General features: G+C 35.4%; 1 protein-coding gene across 5 annotated transcripts in view; it reads right to left on the bottom strand.

The window, feature by feature from the left end:
* FSTL5 (follistatin like 5) overlaps positions 1-27,678 on the bottom strand; it is a 383,037-nt gene that overhangs the window by 27,355 nt on the left and 328,004 nt on the right. For 4 of the 5 annotated variants that reach the window (XM_068187171.1, XM_068187170.1, XM_068187172.1 and 1 more), the window contains 4 exons: positions 17,754-17,780; positions 13,550-13,668; positions 6,883-7,032; positions 540-647 (listed from right to left, as the gene is read on the bottom strand). In XM_068187171.1, the coding sequence (XP_068043272.1) occupies positions 540-647; positions 6,883-7,032; positions 13,550-13,668; positions 17,754-17,780 (404 nt within the window). The remainder of the gene's footprint in view (positions 1-539; positions 648-6,882; positions 7,033-13,549; positions 13,669-17,753; positions 17,781-27,678) is intronic. The other variant, XM_068187173.1, reaches the window with a different exon arrangement.

Genomic DNA, 27,678 nt, shown 5'->3' with positions numbered 1-27,678 from the left:
AAATTAATAAAAAAAGTAGTAAGATAAGAACAGCTTCTTGAGATGTTTCTTTAGTGACTGTCCCTAGGTTTGTCACTGCTCCAAGGAATGGGAAAAATCACGATTTTTAATATCTTTCATCTGAATAAAACGCAATAAAGACAGAGCTTGACACCTCCAGAATGTTGATATGACCTTGATGAAATGGAAGTATGTCTAAAGCTCAGTTTATCCCCTAATTAGGGACAAAAATATCATGAACAGCAACAGTTTACTCTCAAAAGCCTGGCAGTACAGAACACACTGCTGTTTTCAGCTGCATTTCTTATCCTCCTATCAATTTGCCATTGTCAGTTCAGACTAAAGGTCTTGAAAATAATCATTAAGTTTTTTTCATGAGGTCAGTTGTCTGATTTGTTTTCTGTTTACCTAAAATCATTTCTCTGCCCCTGCTGGGGTCATGGTAATAACACTTAAAGGAAAAATTGCAACACATTGCAATTACACAAAGGTTCAATTTGTCTGTATTTCCTTACATATAATCATTGTGACCACCTCACCTGCAAAGTTGGTGAATTCTTTTCCATGTTTCCCCAGCTCAGCACCCAAACTTGATCATGTGATTTATCATAGTGCAGTTTCACTGGAACAGGATCTGTACTCACTGCCTGAAATAGAAAAAAAAAAAAAGAAATCCTTTGTCACATTTTCAAAGAAAACATAATATATATGCTTGAATGAAAATTACGAGTAGATATGCATTTTCAGATATTTTCAGACTGTATTTAGGAATTATGCTGTCAATTGTTGAAACAGCCCTCTGATTAATTCAGAGTTACTGAATTGCTGAAAATGTGTTTTTTATTATGTACTCTAAAACTTGGTATCAAAATTACATTATACTGAAGCCTTTAAGAAGTTGAAAACAGAAGTTTAAAATCAAGTACAAAACTACTTATCTTCCTTTCCTACCATCACTCCCCACTTTACATGTATCAGTTGAAAAACTACACCATTTACCGAAAATGGTTAAAAAGGGAAGAGCATTCTCAAGTCACATACTAGAATTAATAGAAGAGGTTACTACAAAAAATCAACATGATGTTGCTGCACCCAAAGCTTCCTATCAGTTAAAATGTGTATATTTTGTTGAAGTTGGAAGGATTGTTTTCATTTGTTTTCCAGTTATAGTTGCTACTTTTCATAGACCTGTGATCATAACCAAAGTGTTTTCCCTACAACTTTTAGCACTGTCACTTGAGACCATGAACCTTTCAGACAGCTGAGCTCTAAACTTCCTTTGTTACAAAAACTGAAGGATTCAGAGGTATTAAATGGGAGGATAATGTATTTGATTAAGAGATGTTATGCACAGGCTAAACAAGTGGGGGTTTACTATTTTATTTTCATCATTAAAGAAGAAAAAATAGGTGGAAATTATTTTTTAGTCTTACCATTATGGAACTGTAAAGCACAGCTTGTTTATCAGTGTGTCAAGGAGAGTACCAGCTGGCTAATTAAGTGAACCTAATTTAAACTAATGATGTAGATCCTCAAGATAATGCACTAATGGCTGGCTGAGATGGCTGATGATACTTAACTGTACTCCTGAGGTGTTGCAAGCGACCACTTCATCTAAACAGAATTTGTTTTTCCTTCTGAAAATGGAAAATGAAGCCAGGTTGCTCACTGGCTCATTTAAAATCACAAGTTACCCCTTGAAAAAGGTCATTTGTATTTGATAACTTCTTTCTGCTACATTCTAGAAAACAAGTTGTTTAAAATAATACTTGAACTGTTGTATGGCTAATTTGTCAAGGCATGTCAAATTTCTTTTTGGCTTCCCTAGACAAAGGTCTGACCCATACATGTTCTGCCAGAGGACCGCCAGCTGCGTTCAGAGTTGGGGTTGTGGCACAGCCAGAAGGAGCAGAAGGAATTGACTGCGGGGTCAGGCACAGGCAGTGCAGCTCCCTAGAGGGAAGCCAGCAGCAAAAAGGAGTTGAGCATCTCAGAAGCAGACTTTCACAGCTGTTTCTAGCTGACCAGGCTGATCTGCCAGCAACACACTGAGGACTGAAAGACAGTGACTCTGTTTACTTCAGCCTCTAAGTCATCCCACTTAGTGGTGTGCCACTATGCAATAGTGCACAATTCTTGCTTTCAAGAATTTAAAAATGAAAGCAAATGCTCCCCTTGACTTCAGAATGAGAATTACCTGGATAAGTCAAAAAGTCTCCTTCTATATATCTCTCTAAAGAGACACCATTCATGTTTCCAATACATTTCAATTTAGTCTGCTATAGAATCCTCTAAAGTACTTACTTTGATAAATATACCTGTCATAAAAATAAATCATCCTCAAATCTAGTTGTCACATATGTGCACACCTTTTACATTAACTTTCATAGTAGAAAGAATAACATGTATAGTAGTACTTCAGAGAAAACACTGTAATAAGCAAAACCAAATAAACATTTTTACACAGAAAACAGCACCACTACATGACTTAAAGTCCTTTCAAATAAATGTTTAATTTTCTGTAGGGTTTGTGCACAGTGATGGAAGTTTCATTAGAGTGCTCTTGCTTTTAAAATATGAAATCATCTCCACATTTATTCCCACTAGCCTATGTGCTTTTTTTGCAAGCTGCCTTCTTATTAAGAATGTAGACTTTCTTGTTAGACATCTTTCTTTTTAAGATGTAGACTAGAAATAGTTACATGCACATGTTCATGTATGAAAATGTTATCCTCTGTATTAATATGATCATCAGGAAACAGGAAGTCTAACAGGAAAAATGCTCTCATTTCTGAACCTTTCTGAGCTGAATTTCTATTTTCCAAAAATGAATTAAACCTTTATTTTACTCCGTGATAGGCAGTACTCTAAGTAATGAAAATAGACTGATCTGGAAAACTAAATTCCCTTCTGTGCTTCCTGTTTGTAAAAGTGTTTTTGTAAGTGCACATCATATGAATAGAGCAACATTTTATGGTTAGAACATTCTTTCTGCTTACAGAAAATAAAGATAGAAAATAAATGCTTATTTTTAAAAGACAGGAAGAGAGAGCTGAAATACTTACCCCTGCCATGCCTGTTTTAAGAAATGCTAAACAAAGTATCTCTTGACTTGTTACTAAATTCCAAATTAGCCTTATCTCAATTCTAAAACCCATCTGTGAATGAATAGTGGTTTTACTTTTCATAGTTTTATATTATATGTAAAAATATTGTAAAGGTTTTGTGCTTTCATTATTTATTTGTTATGTTCGCAACTACTGTTATTTTTATCTCTTTTTTATTTTGTTTGGTTTTGCTTGGTTTTTAAGTCTATTTTGAATAAGGGCATGAGTAAGCTGGACACAGAACAAGTCCCCTTGTACTTTTCTCATGTATATGGCTAAGTGTATCCTAGGAAATAACATTCAGATCAGTAACAAATAGTAGAAATTCTACTTAGGTGTTCAAAAGTGACAGTAACACATCTGTTTTAATTTAATAATCTGGTTAAAATGTCTGGTTTATTTATGACTGGTTAAACTGGTTATATTGTCTCACCAAAAATCTTTGTTAAGTACTGTGAAATGGAAAAATAATTTCTTATGATTACTTAAACACCTAGAACCATCAAAACCAAGACTTCCATTCCTGAAAAAGTTTTCCACAGCTGGAGTAAATTTAATTCTATACTTTCCATAGTTCATAATCAGGATATTATTAAATTAGGGGAAAAGCAATACTATTCTACCCCCAAAAATAAAATTCCTTTGAAAGTGTTTTTTTTTTTTTCCCAGAATAACATGAAAGCTGCTGGAGTATCCTGGTTGTAGCTCAATAGTCTTGCTAAGTAGTGCAGACTCAGTGCAAAAAGCTCTTTGCTATGCTTAGGCATTCTGTACGTCTGTTTTTCAGCTCACTACAGAAACTTGGATATTTTTTTGATAGAACAATCTAATGTCATTCAAAAACTGCACAATTTCTTTACATATTTCTAGGGAAGGGCTGAGCTTTTAATTAGTGTCTAATTTACTGAATTTTACTTTCTAATTAACATACATCTTTGCAGTAAGTATCTCTCCAATTTTTTAAAGTGATATATATTTTTCCATATTTAAAACAATAAATAATGTAACTAAAGACAAATTAGAAGAGCCTACCAATAAACATATTTCATAAAACCTAAATTAAAACATATTTTCAGTGAGCTCAAGAGGAATAATGTGCTTTTGACACTAAAGTCTAAATGCTAATAAATGCAATTATACTGATATCTCATCCCTCCTGTGAAGAAAAGGAAGCTGACACCTGAATGTCAGTCAGAGACCATGGACAACATTGCCAGATATTCCAGTCCTTCAAATTTGTGGACTGTGTTGAGACTGCGGATTTTTACTCTGTCTTCCTGAAGTAATATATCAAACAAATCCTAAAAAAGTATAGTTTTCAGAAAAAAAATTCATTACCCACTCATTTTATCTCTATTTTAATATGCAAATGGAAATTTAAGTTAAAACCCCCACCTTTTTATTATTAACTTCTTGAATAAAATATTTATAAGTCCTTGCCACCATTTGAATAGTTCAAGTTTTGAGGAAACCATATCTGAGTCAGCTGACACAGAATTCAGAAAGCAGGTGTTTCAAGTACACAAAAGTATTAAAATTGCTTTTGAAATGAATGCAATTTTATAAATGCAATTTTGTTATTTATTTTTAAATTTTGTAAGCCTATAGAGAATACATGTATACACTTACATCATGGAATAGTTTGAGCTGGAAGGAACCTTTAAAAGTCATCTAGTCCAAAACCTCCATTGCGAGCAGGGACATCTTCAACTAGATGAGTTTGCTCATCCCCATATAAACAGGCTTTCAAGGTTTCCAGGAATGGGGCTTTTACCACCTCTCTGGGCAACCTCTGACAGTGTTTCACAATGAAGACATTGTAAAAAATGTCTTCATTATATCTAGCCTGCATCTACCATTTTTTTAGTTAAAAATCATTACCCCTTGCCTATTGCTACTGTTCCAATTAATAAATATGTCTCCAACTTGCTTATAAGTCCCCTTTAAGGACACAATACCGTCTCCCTGGAGCCTAACATATAATCTATACTTAAAAGATTTTTCATTTACTTATCAGTGAGAAGACCGAAAGGCATGAAGAAAAGCTCTGTTTAGGTGTGGTTGGGTTTAAGTGTGCATTGGGTTTGTTTGACAAGCTTTTGGTAGCAGGGGGGAGCTATATGGGTGGCTTCTGTAAGAAGATGCCAGACACTTCCCCCATGCCCGACAGAGCTCATGCCAGCTGGTGCCAGCACAGACCTGCTGCTGGCCAATATCCAGTCAATCAGTGGTGGGGTAGAACCTCTGGGATGCACGAATGTGCTATTGTGCTTGCAACTAGATGACAGAGGAGTGGGAATATGCCAGAAGAATAGCTCTGCAGATGCCCAGTCAGTGAAGAAGGAGGGGAAGGAGATGCTTGAGGTGAGCCAGCAGAAATTACCTTGCAGCCTGTGGTGAAGACCACACTGAAGCAACTGTGCCCCTACAGCCCATGGAGGTCTGGGGTGGAGCAGAGATCCACCTTCAGCCCCTGGAGGACCCCACACTGGAGCAGGTGAATGCCTGAAGGAGGCCATGAATCCATGGGAAGCCTATACTGGAGCAGGCTCCTGGCAGGACCTGCGAAATTGTGAAGAGGCACCCACACTGAACAGGTTTATTGGCAGGACCCGTGATCTCATAGGGGACCCAACCTGGAGCAATCTGTTCCTGAAGGACTGTATCCCATGGAAAGATACCCACACTGGAGGAATTTGTGAAGAACTGAAGCCCATGGGAAAGACTCACACTAGAGAAGTTAATGGAGGACTGTCTCCCATGGGAATGGCCCCAGGAGGGAGCAAGGAAAAGACTACTCTCTCTGAGGAAGAAGCAGCAGCAGAAATTACATGTGACAAAATGACAAACTGACCTCCCATTCCTCATATCTTTCACTGCTGGTTGGGGAGAAGGAAGAGAGTCAGGAATAAAACTGAGCCCAGGAAGAAGGGAGTGCTGAGGGACAGGTGTTTATGATTTGTTACACTATCCATTATCCTACTTAGATTTTGGTAGGGAAATGAGTTGAATTTATTATCAAAGTCAAGTCTGTTTTGCCGGTGACGGTAATTGGTGAGTGATCTTTCCCTTGGCTTATCTCAACCCATGAACCATTTTTTGGTCTGTCCAGTTGGGGAGAGGAGTGGTACAGTGGCTTTGGTGGTATCTGGCCTCCAGTCAGGGTCAACACACCACACCTGGTTTTGCTCATACTCTATGACTGTATTAATTGCTATAACAGAGCATTGATTCCTCTCTTTTACTCAATGAATTATTTTCACTGAGCAGAGTGTCTCCAGCATCCCAGAGGCCAAGAAAGAGGAGTAGAGAAGAAGTTTGAATTCCAAGTCTCCAGTCTTGGCTAAGGGTGGTGTTTATTTTTACTCTTTCCATAATTTCTCTGTCTAAAAGCGTACAGAGTAACAGTCCTCCACCTTCTGTAGCCAAACCTGACCTTGCTGTCAAAACTGATAGACACATCCTTGTGATAAGATTCTATTTTAGCCAATCATCATTTTAGAGTGAAATGTACCTTCAGTCAGAAACTTCCTAAAGAACTACTCAAATAATATTTATATAAACTATTTTCGTGTTATTTTCCTTACAATTGTCTATTGAGAAGAACAGTTAATAAACAGAAGCTGCTGCTAAATTTAGAAAGTATATGAACTTTTTGCCAAATAATGTGTTTAAACTCAAGATAACTGTATTTCTGTTTCTGAAATATGAAGGAAAGTCTTAAATTCTTTTTTGTCTAAATTAAATAGTAACTTAAAAAATGAGAAATAAATACCTGTACAACTTTCTGAGACTGTACATCAACAATGAGAACTCTGTCAAGTGTGGGCTGAGTCACATATATGAACTTGTCTTTTACATTAACAGCAGTTGCCCAAACACACCGCTGAACAGGATCACTATCTGCTTTGGGACAAACTTCATCCTATAATTCAATAGAAACAGCAAAAGTATAAGAATCAAAACAGTCAACAATGTAATAGAAAGACAAATTATATGCATTTTCTTCTTTTTTAACTGTAAAATAAAACCTCAGAAAATGTAGGGAAGGAAAAAGGACAGTTGACACTAGGACATAAACTCATGTTAGCCAAACTGCATCTGTAAGCACCACAACTCACAAGCACTATAAAATAATTCATACATCAAATTTTGGGATGTTTTCTAGAAATTCAAGAAGTATTGTTGATCCGAGAAAGAAACAAATTTGAAAAAAACATACATATGGAAATAAAGTGAGCAAGGGCCAGAAGACCTTAAAACCAGAAAACCAAACCAGACACACAGTACCTTGTTACTGCAGGAGCTGGCAGCTCCCACCTGAGCAGCATCACAGTGCCCTGCAAAGGGAGGCAGTGCAGGCATGGCTTACCCTGCAGCTGAGGGCACAACAGTAAGCCAGGCAAATATGTAACTGGGGAGATGATAACGTACACATGAAGAGAAAGGGGAGGTGGTGTGCTGCAAGTTGTCCCATGGCATGGGGACAAAGCAGCAGTCAGAGAGATCCGCTGTTTTGGTCATTTGAAATACCAACAAGTTGCTTTAAAGATCAAGAAATTTGGCAACCTCTGCCATAAGACATTTTCATGGCCTATCTTACTAGTGTTAAACCCCATAAATACCAAATGTCTTCTTACTACCATTCCTTCTCTTTCTGCCCTTCCATTCCTGCAAAAGGACGAATTTGAAAAAAAAAAAAAAATGTTGACTTCAGTGAACTCATATTTCATAATACATATAACTCTACACTCTCAGTCAAAATAGCCTACTGTACTTTACATGCTCCCTATTCCTAATTTGTAGACATATATGGAAAATCATCATGTATTTAACTACCTATTTGTGAATACTTTCTCCCAGAAAAAGCTTGGTTTTATCAAAATTAAAGGTTACTTGGTGAAATATATGACTCTACATGAAAATTCCATTTACGAAATAGCATTATTTATTTCCTATAATGGACATTGTAATTATATAAAAATATGGACCTGAAAAACATTTTACTTGGAAAAGTACAGGATGTATCAAGTGTTTTTGTTTTCCTGACCTTTTCTTCTTTTGTCTCTTATTTTAATTTTTTTGCATCACAAGGGACAATTTTACCAAATCATAAGTACTATTTCCTTTTGCCACTTATCTGCCGCTTATTCCTAATTTAGAATGCTCTGTCTGATACATCATAACTGGCCGCTGTGAAAATAATTATGATATGTCAGCAGATAATGACTCAATGTAGAATGAGCAGCAAGATATGATGAGCTCTTAAACAAGAATTCTGTTTCTAAGCATCAAACGCCTTTTGAAAGGCACAGGAAATGTAGCAGAAGACCATCTCTGGCACCAAGCAATGCTCTTCAAGAGGATGATGCATTTCAACACTTCCTTTCCTGTATCATCAACATTCTTTGCCTGCTGTGCCACAACATTTTCAAAAATACACTCAATGTTTATATGTCAAAAGAAGAAATAAATCAATTTCCCACTTTAAAAAAAGGGAGTTTCTTTGCAGAGGATTGAAAGCCACTGCTTGCTTTTACATGGGTCTTAAACCTCAACAAAAGGAAGGTATTTCAGGAATTATATGATAAGGAAAGGTTACTAAGCTCAGGTGCCATGTGATAGCACATCATCAGTAACTTCAGGAGAACTTAGAAATAAGTAAAAAGTAAGATTTAGTTTGTGCTGATAAAAAGCCATGAAGATCAAAGGGAGAAGTTAAAAATATGTTTTTTTAAGGAATGACAGGCATTGGAGAAATGGGACTTACATTCTCAAAAGTAGCTAAATGCTTTTCATTGTTGCATAAAGTCAACATATGCAAGTATGTCTCTAATATGATGTGCAATCATCATATCAGTGATCTATTGTCATTTGCCTTTTAGGTAATTGTTACTTCAAGTGGAAGGTTGTTTCACTGATCTCATTATTTTTTATATTTTATTCTAAATATACCTTGTCTTAGTTCCATGTTTTATCTAAACGGATAACTACATCTAGATTGTTCTGCATCATCCTCTTTATTGCTCAGAGTGAGCACCTTCAGATAATGAATCCACAAATGCTTGTAACAATTCTACACAGAGACATTATTTTCATCAGTCTCTCAAGGACTCACATTAATTTACATGAGTTTCTGGGACTGAATTCTGCAAGGACATATTCAATATATTATTCAAAAATAATGATGACTTCTGCTGAAGGAATCTGTTTCTCTCACATGGCATCATATAGATTAGTGCAAATGATTTCTCTGATACCACCTCCCCTTGTGGGATGTATAGCAGAATAGCAAAATACTCTAACTTAAGCACTTACAGCTATATCCAGAGATAAACTCCTGCCTTATACATATTCCTGAATCTGAGTCGAAAATACTCAGAAGTGTATTTTTAAAGATTTTTTTCACTGTAAGATCAGTACAAATATAGTCTTTTATATATATATATACAACCACACATATACATATCTACATACACAAATGTACTTTAAAGGTCTTAAAACATTTTTCAAGTTGTCATAAATGTCTATAATCCAATTCCAATTCTTACCTTGCCCAAAAAGACTGAAAATATAAAATAAAAGCAAATTTTTTTTCAATGTAACAGTGAAAATTATGCACCAAAATTCTCATATCCAAAACAGAGTGTTTTTCCCAGTATAAACTGGTTTATGTGGTTGTTTCTCTAGTTATTCAAATCTACATTTATTTGAAATGTTGAAATATTTCAACAGAACTGAAGTCTTGCTTTTGAAAATATAACATTTATCTCATTAGACAGTTTGCACTTCTTTTACACTACTGAGGCTCCATATTAATTTCCCCAGTGGTTGGGTATTGGTTAAAATTATTTCTCCTTAAAATTTATGCTTAAAATATAAGCATAAACCCACCATTTTCTTCTTCTAATTAAAATATGAGCAATTAACTTTTTCCTAATTTATTCTCTCTGAAAAATAAAAAAGATAATATCTGATAAAACATTAATTTGCTTCATTGTTGTATTCCTCCCAGACTTTTTAATCAAAAAGTGACTTGCTCTGTAACAAGTCAACAGATGGAGGAAAATAAATCCTTAGAGAAAGTTTTTCAAGATAGTCTGGGGCAAGAAAATCTCAAGAGGAAACATGTACTTGCAGATTTATTTGTGCAAATTCTGTGTTTATTAACTTACACTTACTGCAAGGGTCCTCAGAGTTTTAACAGGATGTGAGTCAAACTCTTTAGGCACTGTAATGAAATGTCCAGCTATGTTATGGCTGCCTAAGAGTAAGATGATACCAACAGGATGCAACAGTGCATGTTTTAAGACATGAATTTATGTATCACCTCTTCTACATTAAATAATGGTTATCTTGACATTCTTCACTAGAATTCAGACTGCATTTCTTTAGAACTTTTTTTTAGAAACAAAGGTTAGCATTTACTGCACTTTCTGTGCTCTAAGAGTGTATACCAAGGCAGTTTCTGCAGACTACAAAGTATGCTTCAATCTAATTTCCTGTGGAAATTTTGGCCTGCCATGTAGTCACATAAATTATTTTGAAATGAAGTATTTTGCTCTGACCTCCATCATATATTCAAATTCAAATGTGTGATGGCATATTTCACTGAAATTTGGCCATTTTGTGCTACTTCTTGTAATAAATAGAAAATCAGCTTTATGTTGAAGCCAAAAGGATTTTTTTATTATTCTCCAAAAGGCATCTGTTTCAATTGCTTTTTTCCCAGTCTCTAGACATAATTATTCTAATTGGGATTCATTGTGAAAGGAAAATAAAAACACTTTTGCATAAGAATTAGAATTTAAGTCTTTAGACAATATTAATTTGCAGAGGATAAACAGAGGTTGAATGTTAGTCAGGAAAACATCCCAAGCACTTCACAATGATGAGGTGTTTAAAGACGTGAAAGACTCTAGTTGAACCATGGTTAAGAATCTATTTGACAACAGATTAAACAAACAGCTGTCAAAGCTGGTCTAACGAAGAAACAACCTATATCAGAAAACAGAAATCAGTTTGTTTTTGTCCCTATGCATCTAGAATTTTCACTATCAGACTAATAAATTTCTACTTGCACTTGACATTAAGGACATTCAAGTAATTTAGGATATTCTGGGAAGGAGAGGAAGGAGGTCTTTACAATTTCTGTGAGCTATGACAATCTAGCAAAGCACTAAATCTTTTGCTTCACTTTAAACACAGTGAGTCTAATTGATTCCCATGCCTGATATACACCAAAGTGTTTTGCTGTATTGACACTCAGTTGCACAAGAGGTAATTAAATATTTAGATAAGGGTTCTCAAGTATATAGCAAATGAGAAAATATATTTACCTTTAGCAAAATTAGCATACCTAAATATGTATATGTATAAGTACTGCAGTGTTGTTCACAATACAGTGCAATATTGTGTAGAAACACCTGAGCTCATTCTTTTACAGAAGCTCAGTTCAAGTTTGTTGACAGACAATGAGGAAACCTGTGGAGGAACGCTGGCGTGTCATGTGTAATATCCAGACATTTTCTAAACTGGATTTTCTATCCAGACATTAGCTAAACTGCACTACTGAATTTAGAAATGTTCCTATGTTTTAGCAACTGTTTGGCAATAAACAACTCTCCTGGGGTTTTACTTATCACTTGAACAGCTGATTCAGAGAAGTGTAAAGAAATGAGAAATAGGAGAGGTTTAAGCAAGCATGTGTTTCCTTTATTAATTCATATATTAATAGTTGAGTCATGGAGGTGCCCTAATGGGAAAGGCTATGTAAAAGTACACCAAAACATGCTTGGTATACTTACCAACATCTCTGATTAGTAAAAGTATATGACAGAGCCAAAGATAACCAGCAATTTATGACATGAGCTGTTACCACTAAGAAATCACATGGTGAACTTGATAAGAATCTGATCCTGGGACAGAACTGGGTTATTATTATTATTATTATTATTATTATTATTATTATTATTCAGTTCCTCAAGCCTTTCCAAAGAGGCTTGAGGAACATATGATATTCTTCAAAGGAGAAGAATAATTTTTTTAAAAAAAAGTTTCTTAAAACAACTTTAGAATTAAAGTTATCAAGTAGCCTATTTTCCTGGGCTTTTCTTTTTTTTTTTTTTTCTTTTTCTTTTTTTCTCCCCCAAGCAGATATACTTATTATGCTACTCCAGGTTTGAAAGGTTCCAAAAGGAAACAAATTTTATCTATTCATCCTGATTATTGACACATTTCAATAAAAATACTCTTAAAATCTAGGCTGCACTTTAGATCAATACAATTTCAACAGACTTCTTAAATAATCAGCTTTTTAATTAAACTGCCATAAAAAAAAGCTTTCTGGCTTATTTTTGACTGTGTCAACCTAATTTCACTTAAGTAGCACAAATCAAGGTATGATTAGCTGTTCAAAGCATAATTATTCACACTAAAATAAATCTTGTTGCTGAGTACAGCAGCCTTTGACATCAATAATGATAACGGAAGAGGCAAGCTCCATTGAGACATCTCTAGTTCTGCTGTCATTGAGTCATTAGAGAAAAAAAAAACCCAAGTGTACAGTTCAATGCCTAGCATGTATTTCAAGGTCACTCATTCAAATCCAAATGAGAAAAAGTTACTATTTTTGAAAGCTGATATATCATATAGAGTAAGTCTTAATGTAGTGACTAGTACCAAGTGTTCCTGTGGGAGCATGCATCATGTCAGCTAGCAATTTGATTAGCAGTAAAGGAAAAACATCACAAGAATAAATGGAAGTGGAGAATACACTAGTGTTTTTATACATCCTACTCAGGGAAACTATATCATAAATTCTAAAAATTTGGGGAAAAATCAGCTATAAATATGTTAACAGTGAAGTTACTGAAACTACTTATATGAATTTTAAGTTGGAAACAAAGCATCAATCATCTCTACTAACTTCAGTGGAGGCTGTGAGAGCATTTTCCAGGACAGGGATTTGTCTCACAAGCTGAATATAGAAAAATATCCAGTGGAGAAAAAGAAACCATCAACACTTCCCTGTTCCCCAAAGGATCCTATATTTAATATAGAGAGAACCAATCCCTGATTCACTAAGATGAACTTAAACTGGTGGGTTGAAGGTGGGAAGCTGGTGGGGACTAAAAAAAAACCAACAACAAATGCAGAAATAGAGAGTTGCTAAAGAATTGGGAAAGGAGAAAGATAGCCAAAGAAAAAAAAGGCTTGCAAAAGTATTCAGGGAATATTCAACAGAAAACAGGGACTGAAAGCTTGAATTTAATAGAGGAAAATACAAGAAATTTTGAGATCACCATTATAAGCTATTTATTAATTCAAAAGACATGGCTAATTTATCAAGCAGAAAACACTAAACTGGTAATAATAAATTCTTATATAAAGAAAATTATAATTGATAAAACACTACAAATAGATTTTTAAAAACAACTTGCCTGAAAACCGAGGAGTTTTTCACTAGGCTTAATATGCCTCTGAAATTCACATTCCACTGGTTGTATTACTTTGATGCCATCTTCATAAAAAACATAAAACATGTTCCCAATTCCCAGACCTTAGGGACGAAAACACATTGAAATGTACAAAATTAAATAATGACAAAAAAGAAAATCCTTGTCTTGAACTAAAAACCTAATCACAGTTCGGTATGAGATCGGTTTGCTAACACGTATAATGGCAATACAGCTAAACCTATGGGATCTTTTGTTGTAAAAACTGAAATAAAACTGCTACATTATTTAGAATTTTGCATCATTTTTTGTTTTCCATTGGCAAGTCAGAGTGTTTATGAATACAGATCTAGAAATACACAGTGTGACAGCCGCAGCAATAAAAGTGATCTTGTGAAATCATCGACACTGAAGTCAAATTAATATAAATTCTCTATGTATGCTTTTTTTTTACTTTTGCTTAGGGATGGAGGACTTAACATTATTTCTGTACAACATTAAAAGAGAAGACCTGAGTCTTTGTTATAAACATGATATTTCCATCAGAAAAGAAAATATTCTTTATTTTATTTTATTAAAAAGACAGAGTTGGGCAGATATGGATTCCAATGTTGAAGGGCCATAGGTGTTTACAGAACTATTCAATCCTTCTTCCACAATGTTGCTGAAATACATGATGCTAAGTTTTGTGGAGAAGGTGGGAACCAGATCTGTAGCATGAAGTCTCACAATATCAGTGATCATTGTCATGACCACAGAAAAGGATAGTCTCATTAGTTTTCTGTGTGCCAACTAAGACAACAGTGGTTGATTTGCTATGTGGATACTATCATGGATGACCAGCTCATATTCATAAAATTATTTGAGGAAAATCATAGTACTCATAAAATCATAATTATAACCATTCTGACAACCAAACGGTTGGCTACAATGGTAAAAATGTGCATCCATCCTGGGCATAGGACCTAAGCTTTCACTTGACATAACAATATTTGGTATAGGAACACAGACTAGTCAAACCCATGAAAAAGAAATTTGAATCTAAAAGTCTGCTTATCCTAAATTCTGAGGGAAAACCAATGTTAATAGACAGAGAACAGGCCTCAATACAAAATAATGAGAAAGTCCAGAGGAGGTAGGGGGAATGAATGTTCGTGCATGTATGTATATATGTATTTATGTACACACGTACATAAAAGTTTCCAGTCCCCATTAGGAATCACATAGCTAACACAGTTCTTTAAAGGTTGTAATACATAGAAGGTTGTCAGGCTATGCCCAGAACAAAGACATTCAATTATCTTTGAGATATCTTGTGGAATCATTTCCCATTTCTGGCCAAACTTTCCCAGAAAGAGAGGCAGTCTCCAAGAAGGATTTTCCTCACTTTATATTGAATCTATCTATTAACAGGCTAGCAAAAAGCGGGAGAGAAACTTGTCTGTGCTGCATTAGGTGCAACATAGAAGCAGGCTTAGGTTCATGGAAAACTCCCCTGTCATGTCTTTTCAGAACATGGGGTGTACTCAGGGCAATATGCCCACTCTGGCCAGTGGGCACTTTTGTATGCCTTGTATGAAAATAAACCATACACCCTTTATAAGACAGCATGCTCAGGTCTCTCTTTAGAGAATGCCTGACATTGTATCATATAAGAACAGCTGAAATTTGCAGATAAGCCTGACTGATGTTAGGCTGCCTGTACCAGTGAACACAGTGTAGAGATCTATAGCTGAGCAACTGGCATATTGTGCCTTGGGGATGAATATGTGAACATGGCTCGGGACAAAACAGGGTTTTCCTTTCTCCATCCTATCATTGGCTGAAGTGTACTATACTTATTAGCAGGATAAGCAATATCAGAATGTAAGGAAGTAGCTCAGACGATAGCCCCAGGTGACCCAGACATTTGATAATCAGCCTCCTAAAGCCTCCACCTCAGGTGCCAATACGCCAAAGTAAGATTTCCAATGTACATATATTATTTATGACTAATAAACAGCTCAAAGTTTTAAAGCATTATTTCCAAAGTCTCGATAATAATGTTCACCAAAATGTTCTACAAAAACAGTGAAGGTCATACAGTATGATATGTCCTTCGATTTCAATACCAAGTTAAGGAAGTCAGTCCATATAACAAATGTTTACCTCTGGATCCAATTAGTTAATTCCCCTTTCCAACTTATTATGACCCAAAACTCTTCATTTGAGTGAGTGGCTACAGATACCTGTACACATACCTAATCTGCATAAATATCTAATTACCACGGCAAGCCACTTTTTCAGAACTACAGAAGCTATTCCTTTGAAGTCTTAATTTGGCAACCCTCCTCCCACTAAATACAATCCTGAACATTTTAATGCAGTGCCAGAAGCAATAGATAAATAGATTTGCTTTATTTAGACTAAATTGATACTTAAAACTGGCTAACACCAATTTTTTTTAAATGGTGGTGGTTGGGGTTCTTTTGCATATGTATGAATAGATTTATATTTATTTATATATTATATTATTACTGTAATACACACGTACCTTCAAAATCTTTTCAGATTTTCTGATGCAAGTGATTGTGACAAAGATTTTGTGAACTTGATACAGAAATATCTTTAGGCACTGAGGCCTATGTATGGTTTAGTGATCTTGATTGTCCTACAAATCACCCATCCCTCCCTTCCTATCTGTTAATACTTTCATAACAGAAAATGGCAGAGTATGGATGGCCCAGAGCAGTTGGTGGTCATGTTTATTGGCATCTTTAGGGTATTGCTCTCCTGTAAAATATTTCCAATGTTGTAATTAGTAACAGTATTTATTGGAAACACAACGATTGGCCTGCATTTCTATGCAGAGATTGAGAATATCTGCTCTAGGAGACACAAAATCTGCTACTCTACATTGCTTTTTGATTAGTTTCACATTAGTTGCAGAGAAATTTGAATGTCTTTACCATAAGCACTCTGGCAAGCTATTATTTTTAATTGGTATACTTTTAATTGTTATACTTCAGCATACTTTTGAGAATTTGGTACAAACTTGTTGCATATTAGTTTAATCATTAACAGTGTAATTGCATGAAACTCTAAACACATCTTTTGTACTCTGCAAGGCCAATGGAGCAGGAGGATCACAGCTGAGCTCCACTACAATCACAGAAATGATTGTTTGTACCAGCTGAGCAACTGGCTATACAGGAATAAAAAAAAATAAAAATAGTTCATATTTATAAATACACTGGGAATGCCAAAGGTTACTACATACAGGCAAATGAAATGACAGATTTTTAAATCTTTAAATTAATTTAAAACAATTTTTTAAAAAGTCTACAGAAATACTGTTTCTAGCATGAATTCACAGCAAAGCCTGGTTCACTTGTTATCTTGTATTATCAATCTTCCAGTCGAAATAATTTAAATAATTTCTTACTACTGAAATATTTCAATTCCTAAATTGCAACTTTATATGAAGAACAGGCTACTTAGAGCAACATAATGTGAACTCGTGACAACTCTTAGATTATGGTATTTTTCTGGAATATGAGGATAATTTTTGAGATCATGTCATATATATGAAAATTAATACCTATCTTTTGCTTGTAAAAGTATTTCCATGATTTTTATGTTATGAACACCCGATTGTGTCTTTATTTATGTTTATCCTTCAGTTCATTACAAACATCCATTCCCTGCCCCAACATTTATTTACAAACCTTTCCTCAGTATAAGAATATAATGCTTAGTTTAATTAAGCAACAACAGGTATATCAATTTTAAACTATTTAAGATGATATTTTTTTCAAATCAGAGAGATTCATACAAGAAAATCAATCTCAACAGTATATAGGCTGACTGGTTAGAAGTTTTACCATGACAACAACCAAAAGTTAAAGGTCTACATTTTAAATCTGATCTTCTTGTTGTTGTGTATCTTTAAACAACTGTCTGAAAATTGTGAACAGCTTATTTCCTTCTCTCTCCCAAAAAGGAAAAGTAGTTTATAAAAATATGAGCATTTATAGGATTCCTTTCCACTTTAATTTTAAGTCAAAATCCGCAGTGTTGCAAGGGGGTAGGCAGTAATTGTAACTGTAGAGTATAAAAAAACATAGATACACACACACACACAAGAAACAACAGATGAGCATTTCATCACACTACAGAAAATATGAACAAAAGTAATCTCCATTAGTACCTTGCTCTCGCCACAATATGTTTGCAACTGCAGCATGTAAGAGAAAGAAAGAACAGAAAATACAGATGAACAAGGGAAAACAAGAAATGATACATCAATTCTGAAATAATTATAATGCTTTAACCTCTGATTCACTAAAATAATCCTACAGGTAAACCACTGAAGACAGTAAATTAACAATAGCTCTCTGTGTCATGTGACCAAAGTGTGATTAGCCATAGTAGTTATTTGGGATAGGGTAAACTCCAACACTCCCACTAAACCCCTCCAAGCTAACTCCATTAGGCATTACCAACAGTGCGTTTTATAACCCATTACAAAAAGCATGTGCAGTTTTCATGCACATAAATGATACATATTAATGACAGGTGATGCAATTTTCATTATTTCCTTTGAACTCCAGGCTTTGAAGAGACTGATTTCAGAACATAGGTATGAGAGAGATATGCAAAATTAAAATATACACAAGATATTTTTTCTGTATGGCTGTAACTCAACCATGCTACCGAAATTGTCATACTGTATAATGTTCACCATTCTCTTTGGAAGACCAAGAATGGAAGCATAAGATGGCATGGTAACCAACTAAATTTTTACATTGATTTTTTTCTCTGAAAACATAAATTTTATTTTGCCGTCTTGTTTACAATTGGATTTTAGCCCTTTGAGTCCAATGAAATTATATTATCCTAATATTGCTCTTTCTATCTGTGGAAGAAAAAAAAAGAAAGCAAATATAGTCTCACAAATTTAAAGTATTTAGAACTCAGCATGCAACAGAATAAAATTTTTTAACCACCATCACTGAAAACTAACACATATTGCAAAGTAATGGACTAAAGAAATTTAAAAAATCCCAAAGGAAAGGAATACAACACAGAAAACACATATGTCACACACGCATAATGAAATTGGGAGGTTCATTGAAACAGAGTGCTACAAAAGCTAAAAACATTAGTATGCTTTACCAAACAGAAAAAGTTTGGTAAAAGCAATGAAAGAAATATTATTAAAATTATGCTGGCACACAGAAGTTCCTCATCTGCTGACAGCTGAAGCTTGAGAGTGAAAACAGGAGCTATCACTTCAGAAAAGGTCTGGATACTAAGAATTTGCCGCATCATTTGTACTTCAACAGACAGGAGAGGGAAAAAACAGCCCTGGAATATGATGCAGGCCTTTGGGTCTGGTAGCGCAGCCAGTTTTGGATTCACCCTCCTGTCAGTGCATCAAGCCTGAACTTCATGGTTTTGTCTTTGAGAGTGTCCAAAAGATTTCTAAGGACTTGCTAAACAACATCCCCTACATCCCCCCTGCCAGTCATCTCACTGCAGAAGGCCATCAGGCTGACCAGGCATTTTTTCCTCTGTAAATCCATGATGACTGCTTCTAAACACCTTCTAGTTCTGGGAATGGCTTCCAGGGTGAAATGCTCCATCTCTATTCCAGAAATCAATGTGAGGCTGATGCACCTATCATATCTTGGATTCTCCCTCCTGCCCTTGAAAAGCGGCGCTGGCTTTCTTACAGTCTGCAGGAACCTCCCTGTTCACCACGATCCTTCAGAGATTGTCAAGAGTCCCCTGACAATGCCAGGGGCTGGTTTGCCCAGTGTTTATGGATGTATCCTATCCACGCCCATTCCCCTGTGAAAGCCCACTTCATTTAAATGGTCTCAATCAGACCCCCTACACCACGGAAAAAGGAAGCTTCCTTTCCAGAGGATGACTTCCTTCCCAAACTTTCCCACTTGTGTCACGCTCATAGGAACAGTTTTTCCAGGAAAGACAGATTTGAAGAAACATTCAGTACAAGTTGTCCCCTTCCATATCCTTTTCCACCAGGTCCCTATCCCCCTCATCAGGCCCATATTCACCTTTACCTTTCTTTCTCATGCTGATGTCTCTGTAGAAGCCCATCTTTTGTTCTTTATGTCATCCACCAGACTCAGCTCCAAATGGGTTCTGGAACTTTAAAATTTATCCCTACATACCTAGACAGTGGCTCCAGTTGCAGATCACAGTTCTGTATTTGCCTATGTTATCTTACACAGTCTTTCTTATGAAATAAAGCAAATTAATTTCCCCAGAGCAATCTGGAAGATTTCCTTTAAAATTACTTTTCTCTTCATATTGTGAGGAAATAACCATGTAATACATGACACTTGAGGTCCCATAAATTCAGCCATAATGTTCTACAGTTTATCAGTGTTTTTCTAGGGGTGACATAGGAAAGAAAATAAAAAATAATTACAATTACACAAGTGTATGGAGCTGTACAGGATCAAATAAAATTATTTAAAATGCTAAGTACAGAACACATTAATTTATGTTAATGCAAAACGATATGTATGATTCTGAGCTTTGCTCAAGAAAAAGGGCAAGATAATAAAAGTGCTTTAAAAGCCTCACCCATTAATTTTAAAATTAGTAAATCAGCTAGAAGAAAATTGAGATATAATTTAAGAATGCAATATAATGTCATAAACAACAGCCACAATCTCACCTAACGGATCAAGAAACCTCACTTATTTTTTTAATCAGACCTATAATTTCTGTTCAGAAAAGATGTCAAGTCTTGAGATAAAGAGTTAAATGCTGGAACAAGTACAGCATGTATAGCTATAAAGTATGCTAAGGAACATATTGTTTGCCTTCCTTTTTGGTTAAGCAAAAATTAACATTTTTTAGCCATACTTTATACTAAATTCGCAAACATTGGTAAACTTCACAATGTAAGCATACAGAATTATTGATAGATCTCAGCAAAATGTTCTGGTTTCAAGACAGAGTACCATCTTCTCCTTTGCAATGATTCAACAGAGTTATTAAATAGTGTTAGGAGATGCACTGCAAGATTAGCCTTGCAGAAGAAATTTTGTATTCCAAAAGTTTGTGACCTTGAGCAGGCTATGTCTGCTACATGGGGCCTTGTCACAGGGAAGTCTGCATGTCCCATGGGTACCTGCTGCAAGGGTAGGTTCTGGACTGCTCATCAAAACCTGTGCTGCACATTCATGGGCCTTGTGACAAACTGCAACCTGCCAGAAGACACATGGCTTTGTTTGTTACACCAGATAAAACCACCACAGCATGGGAGGGAGCAGGAACCTCTCAATGGAGAGGGTCTGTGCAGCTTGCTGAGGGAAAATCCACCCACAATTAATCCCATGCTGCATAAATAAATCCGTGATGCCCAGCATGTGAAGGGTTGCAAGATTTACTCACTACTCACCATATTCCTCTTTTTATTATATCTTATTAAAGCGGCTATTTTATTACATCGTTTGTTGTTGGGCCTTTTATATTGTCATCAAAAATAAGTCTGCACTGTTTCTCCTTCTCCCTTGTCCCCCAGCAATGCAAAACAGGGTAGAATCCAATTGAAAAAGGTTTTTTTTCTTTTTCTTTTTTTTTTTTTTTAAGCACACTTACAGCTCCATAAAAAGCACTCTTCATGGTCCTTCCACAGCTATTCTATGGTTTTCTTTATAGTCACAGCCTTTGATTAGGAGCAGCTAACATAACATCTGAATGCTTGTTCTTCATCTTTGTTATACATTGTGTTGGTTGAATAGTAATAGGTTGCACATATTTCACTAAACACTGTCCTTAGTAATTCCTGAAATTCTGCAGCAGACTAATAGCAGTATAAATTTTTATCAACTTTGGATGGAAACAACAACTTCAAAAATCCATGGTATTTCTAGTACTAGATGAATGAGGGTACTGCAATATCACTTTGCAAATAAATTCTGCATCCTTCTCTTTCTTATTGCATTGGTAATAAATTTCATTACATTTACTTTTCTGTCTCAACAGACAATTTCAAAGACTTCAACTATTAACTAATGTTCTTCCTCCCTACTTTGCTTTTCTCGAAACATTCAATGCAATGGAAATAAAGCGTGTGTGTGTGTATGTAGGCAAAATTGACAATGAGTGAGTTTGAAGACTAAATGGAACTCTTCTACTTCCTTTTGGCATTATTAGCTTTTCAAATTTTCAATAATCAGCATGCAATACTATATATCCAGACATACTCAAACAAAATGGATATCAAATAAAAGATAAGAAGCCACTGTCCCTTTCAGTGCCTTCAATTCCATGATGGCAAGAGGTCACAAGCAGATGTAAGAGAGAATAGGACAATGAGGAAAATGCAATAAAGTCATAAGAAAAAATGTGTAGTTCAACATAATTTTTCAGAATTGTGCTATCATACTCTGCTGTACTTTCAATTACATTAAAAGAGTAATTTCAAGATGTTTAAAGGGATGTTGTCTTCTTACTTCACTCATAGCCAACACCATTGTCAACTGTTTTGATTAATCCTAAACACAGGATAAAAACTCTTTTCTCACATCTCTAATGTATAAACACCTGCCCTTATGTTACAGGGTAAATATAAAACATAATTACTACCTTTTTGCTGAACCATGTAATTTTTAAATTATTATTTATATATTAGAGATAATTGCATTAAAAGTGAAGATGAGGTTGGCATGAATCATATTTTTGCTGAGATTCCACAATCACATACCTACCTTTAATTTCATTCTTTTTCTATGAGAAATTCAGATTTGTTTTGTTTATATACAAATATAAAAAAATATATAAAATATATAAAACTTAATTTATTTACAAGACAAAACTTTTTTAAAAGTTATCTATTATTTGCTTCAAATATTTTAAAAATAATTGTCATTACAAATTCTATCCAAATTCCAGTCTGTTCTTATGTGATATGCACTTCAATTTCTTAGGTTAATACAATAACCAAAGACTGGTTTATATATATTAGACTATTATTTATTAGTTAAAAGTCAACAGTTGACACTTTAATTTTGTTCAAATATTAACATATTACCTTATTTTCTATGTTTTGTATAACTCTTTATAATGAATCATGCATAAGTCCTATCCCATAGCACATTAACTCAATCCAGTGTACACTAGCAGGAAGAAAAAATGGTTCATGAGCTGAATTACTTGGAAGTTTGAAATAAAGTCTTTGCCCACAATGCTGTCAACAAGTATAAACTTGTTTAGCTCTGCCATAAAATAAAATGCCAGCATAAATTATCTCTGATAAAATTAGGTAAATAGGTACCATTCAGTATCAGATGTGACAGGAAGATTCTATTAAAATTGCATAAAGACTTTCAGAGAGAATTTAGGCCATAAATCACAGTCAAAAGGCTTTTAGTCTTATTCCCAGTTCTAGGCAGTGGAGATGCCTTGTTGCTTATGATGGCCATAAACCTGTCAAGTCAGTAGCATTCAGATCACATAATCTTTTTAGGTGATAAGACTATGACCTTACCTATTTAAAGAACTTTTGTTCAGCTGTTTGTGACTAAGTGAAAGAAACCACAGTATAAATTACTTTGCCACATATGATGATGTCATAGTGGGTGAATTCAGTAACACAAGAGCCCGTGTTTGATAACTAAAATAAAAGCTACTAAATATTAAAAGTTCATCAAGTACTTTAAAATTGGTCTTGGAAATGTCCTAATAGTTTTACTTGATAACTCTCTGTCATGACAGCTGTCATGGTTTGACACTGGCGCCATGTCAGCGCCCTCATGAAAATGCACTTTTCCAAATAATTGCTGTGAGATGTGATCAGGAACAGAGCAGAGCAGGCCCAAGCTTAATAACAAAGAAAAAACTTTATTAAACTACTACTACTATAAAAACTACAAACATTAAATCCAGGATGAAGACCTTCCAAAACACCCCTCCTCCTCCCACCCAATTTGCAAACAAACCCACAGTGAGACACCACCCAGGATCCTGATCAAGTTGCCACCCTTCAGATAATCAATACTCAGTCCATCAAGGGAGACAGGAGTCTCTCCTGTGCCACAGACCCCCCAGGAAACACAATTGCCACCCTTGTATCTCCATGTCACACATGGCAACCGCCCGGAGAAAATCTGCAATGGTGACACTCTCCTTTCCATGTCACAGTGCTCTCACCACTGGGCATGGACAGACTGCTCATAGGGCTCCTTTAAGGATGCTTTGCCAAGGACCAAGACAACAACAGTTCAGTCTCTCATCTCAGGACTACAGTCCCCCCCATTTCCCCCTGGGGCCGAGAGTCCAAGAACAGAGATCTTCTTCTTCTCTTCTTCTTCTCTGAAGACAGAGGGCCTCTCCACACCCTCCTCAACTCTCCTCTGTTCTCTCCACTCCTCTGTTGGTAATCATTGAAACAGGTCTCTTGGCCCATCAATGCACCCCCTTAAGTGCAGCCTCTGTCAGGAGAATTTGGTTCAGTCTATGGCTAACAAGAAAAGTCCAGCCACAAGCCACTCCATCATCTCCTCCCAACGCAAAAATTTCCTCTTCCATCATCTCAGATCCCAGACTATCTCTCTTCTACTTCAAATCAAGGAGGAGTAATATTTTACAAAGCCTTCATTTCCCAGGAAAGGGTTAAAAGCTCAGACTCCCTGGACGGCTGATATCTCTGCCCAGCAGCCAATTCCCAAGGCCAAGGCTGAGCGCCTCCCCCCCCCACCTTCTCCTCCGCGCCGGCAAAGTTACAGGTGCCGTCCGGACTCTCTGTCTCTTCCCTCTAGGGGGGACGACAAAGACATCTCCGCTTCTCTCCACCCTTCCGTCCACAGGAGCTGGCTCGGTTCCAGTCCTTCTACCCCTCGGCTCACCTCGACCAGGCCACATGGCTTCCCCTCCCCCACCCAGCCCCATGGCTGGGCAGGGGAGATCTGCACTGCACCCTGACCGGAACCAAAGAGAGCGAGCTCTTGGGAGTTCTTGCTTTTAACCCCCTGTGTTCTCAGAGGCGTATCCCTATCTTCAGTGGTCACTTCAGGTGCCAATATCCAAACTTGACCACTGATTGGTTTGACTCAACTTCCTGAAAAAATTCACTTCCATGTCAAACCACGACACTGCTGTCTCCCCAAGGTGTGTACATATATCTCAAAAAAAATTTAGAGAAACACCTAAGAAGTCATATTAATCAATCACAGATTGAACTGCACTTTGTAACACAATTTTTAGAAATAGTTAGGAGAAGTTAAAATATTTAAAAAGAAAGAAAACACCAAACCCACAGAACTATTTCACTTCAAAGGGAACAGCATGAGTTTTTATGATCTATGGCTCCAGTATAGTAGAATTATTCTAAATTGAAAGAAACTAAAGTACATCCAAAGTACCTGTCAAAGTTATCAAGAAATAAACAACAACAACAACAAAAAAAGGATCTAAAAAGTTACTTTACTTCAAAATATTTTACTGGTAGCTAAGAAAAAAAAATTAAGTACTTGAAAATTATCCCTAAAAATATTCGCTTGTCTTTGGTGACGACTATTTTTTATTTTCTTGTTTTCTACACTACCAGATTTCCTTCTTTAGGAAAAAATACCTATATTCAGTGTAATCTGATATTCCATATGTGTATCAAATTACAGTGATATATTCTACTCTATTATTTATATTAAATATTCCTTTATTAGCTTAAGTCTTCCTAGCTTTTTTCTAAGTTAACAAAATGGTTTATTTGGTATATTTAGCTATGTATTATATTCCATAGTCTGTTAATGTTACTTTGATTAAAAATTAAAATTTGGACGAATTCCATTGGTCCTACTACTATTTCAGTGGAATCTCACTAAATAAATAAATTTCATAGATGGAAGTTATAATTTCTTCCTCCTCTCTTTGAAATTATTATTCTACTGTGTATCAACAAAAAATGCTGTAACACATTTCCCACTCCACCTTTCTCATAAATATATTGTCAAGATATACTGCCAAATTATCTTTGTCCTGTATTTAAATTCTTCAGCTTCCAAACAGTTTTTCAACAACAGCAAGATGATGACTGGTTTGCCCTATGGCTTCTAGAAGTTGGGCTGATCCAATCTTTGTTTGTGATTATCATATGTAGTCATCAACACAGATCTCCAGTGGAGCTGTCCATTTGTGTGTTCATGCTTTAAATTATGCTAAATCCAGTAGTATTGAGGAGAAAGCTCTCTGTTAATAAAAGATTTGAGAGTCTCTTAAAATGTACCTGCACGTACTATAAGCTAGAAAATAAAAAGCCATCTTTTATCAGTTGCTGCAGAGATGCTGGGCACTAGAATAAGGAACCTGTTTACAAAAAGAGAGAAATTGGAGTCCTAAAGAAAAGACGGAGTCTTAGTCATTCTTCTGCTAGCAGAAGAGGCTCCAGCAGTCTGACTTTCTTTTATACCATTGCAGCAGCAAAAGCCCTGGAAAACATCACAGATTGCTGCTAAAAGTAGAAGAAAAGCATTGTCACATCAGAGCTATTCAAGGTTTAAATTGTACTTCTATGAATCAGTTTGGGTTTTTTAATGTTCTGTTGACCATATTCTTCTATAAATATTTTTTTTCCTGCATTTCTACAGGAGCAGGATAATAACTGAAACCAGAGCCTGATTGACTACCTTCTTGTAGTCCTTACAAAGGACTAAAAAGGAGGGTAAATCATGTGTAATCAATACAAATATTTAAAATAACTCTGTTAAAATACAGTGCATAGAATACTTGCTAAAAGTTTCAGATGTTTAATCTGGTGCTATTAGTTGGTGAATGTGGAAGAAAAAAATATCAAATATATCTTTCTCTTTCTAGAACATTAAAGAAACAAATAACTTGTTGCTTGTGCAAATAACGTTGTTTGTGCAAAGAGCAGTTCTAATTAAAAAAAAAAAAAAAAAAACCAAAAAAAACTGTACCAAAACAATTAGAATTCTCAAGAGAAAAAGACCGCGTACTTTGGTAACTGTCTTATTATGAGAAACTTATATATTGTGTGTGTGAGAACTTGCAATCAATATTCATATATTCATAGGACAAGAATTCTTAAGAGGTCAATTTATTGGAGGGGAAAAAAGAGAGAGACTCAAAGGAGGAAACAGAAGAAAAAATTGACTTCAAAACAGAAACTAAGCATTATTCTGTATTAGTGAAATTGATTAATAAATAAAGCAAAATACCAAGAGAAATGAGGGATTTTTGACTCTATGCATGTCTGACTCAGGTATATGCATCACTGTATGATACACCTCAGGCAAATAAAGCATTAGCTCTGTATTCAGGCAGAACAGAATGCAATTTAATGTCTTGGGAAATGTAAAAGATAGAACAGAGTTTGATAAAATGGTTCCATCATGCTTAAATCTATGAATCCATGAAATACCAGTTCTGAAAAATAAAAAATGTTGGAATAAAAATAAAACCAGATTTTGAACTGCTATTTGTATTTACAAATGCGATTACACCAAAGAGTCCTTCCAACACAGCTGAGCTGTCTCAGGTATTATTAGAGGATCATGACAGTAGGGGAGACTCTTGTGTTTTCAATGAGATTTAGACCAGGTCATTAATCCCCAGAATGTTTTTACCAGTCACCACAGGGGTTATTCAGCTATCAACCAGACCAGCTATCTCATTCTCAATGGCCGTAACTGCAGGCTTGAGGGAAAATGGAATTCACAGCAAAATTCACAGCAAAAAGAGAATGTGCAGTCTCTGGAGAATCAAAACAGCACAGTTCTCACATTCAGAAGTATTTTAGATGCTACTGCTATTGTCAACATCAGAGGAATTAAAAAGGATTTGATAATAGAGAGCAGTAGAAATTTATCACCAGTACATTTAAGAGACATTTATATAGGTAATATATAAACTAAAATTTTCCATTATAACTTCACAAATCTAGCAAAAAGGATCCATGTACTGGGACATAGTTGTTAAAGAAATAAATAAAATTTCAGCTACAGAATGAGTTAATTGGGAAAAGACATGGATAAAGTTAAAGTACTTATAATTTCGTTTCTCTCACCTAAGACAATGTTAAAATGAAAGCATATTTTAAGAAGTCTTATTTTTAGTGCACGTGCTAAGAGGAG

This window comes from Anomalospiza imberbis, chromosome 4 (assembly GCF_031753505.1).
Source record: "Anomalospiza imberbis isolate Cuckoo-Finch-1a 21T00152 chromosome 4, ASM3175350v1, whole genome shotgun sequence".
Lineage (NCBI taxonomy): Eukaryota > Metazoa > Chordata > Aves > Passeriformes > Viduidae > Anomalospiza > Anomalospiza imberbis.
The sequence above is the reverse complement of the archived record's forward strand: the minus strand, read 5'-3'. Positions and strand labels throughout refer to the sequence as shown.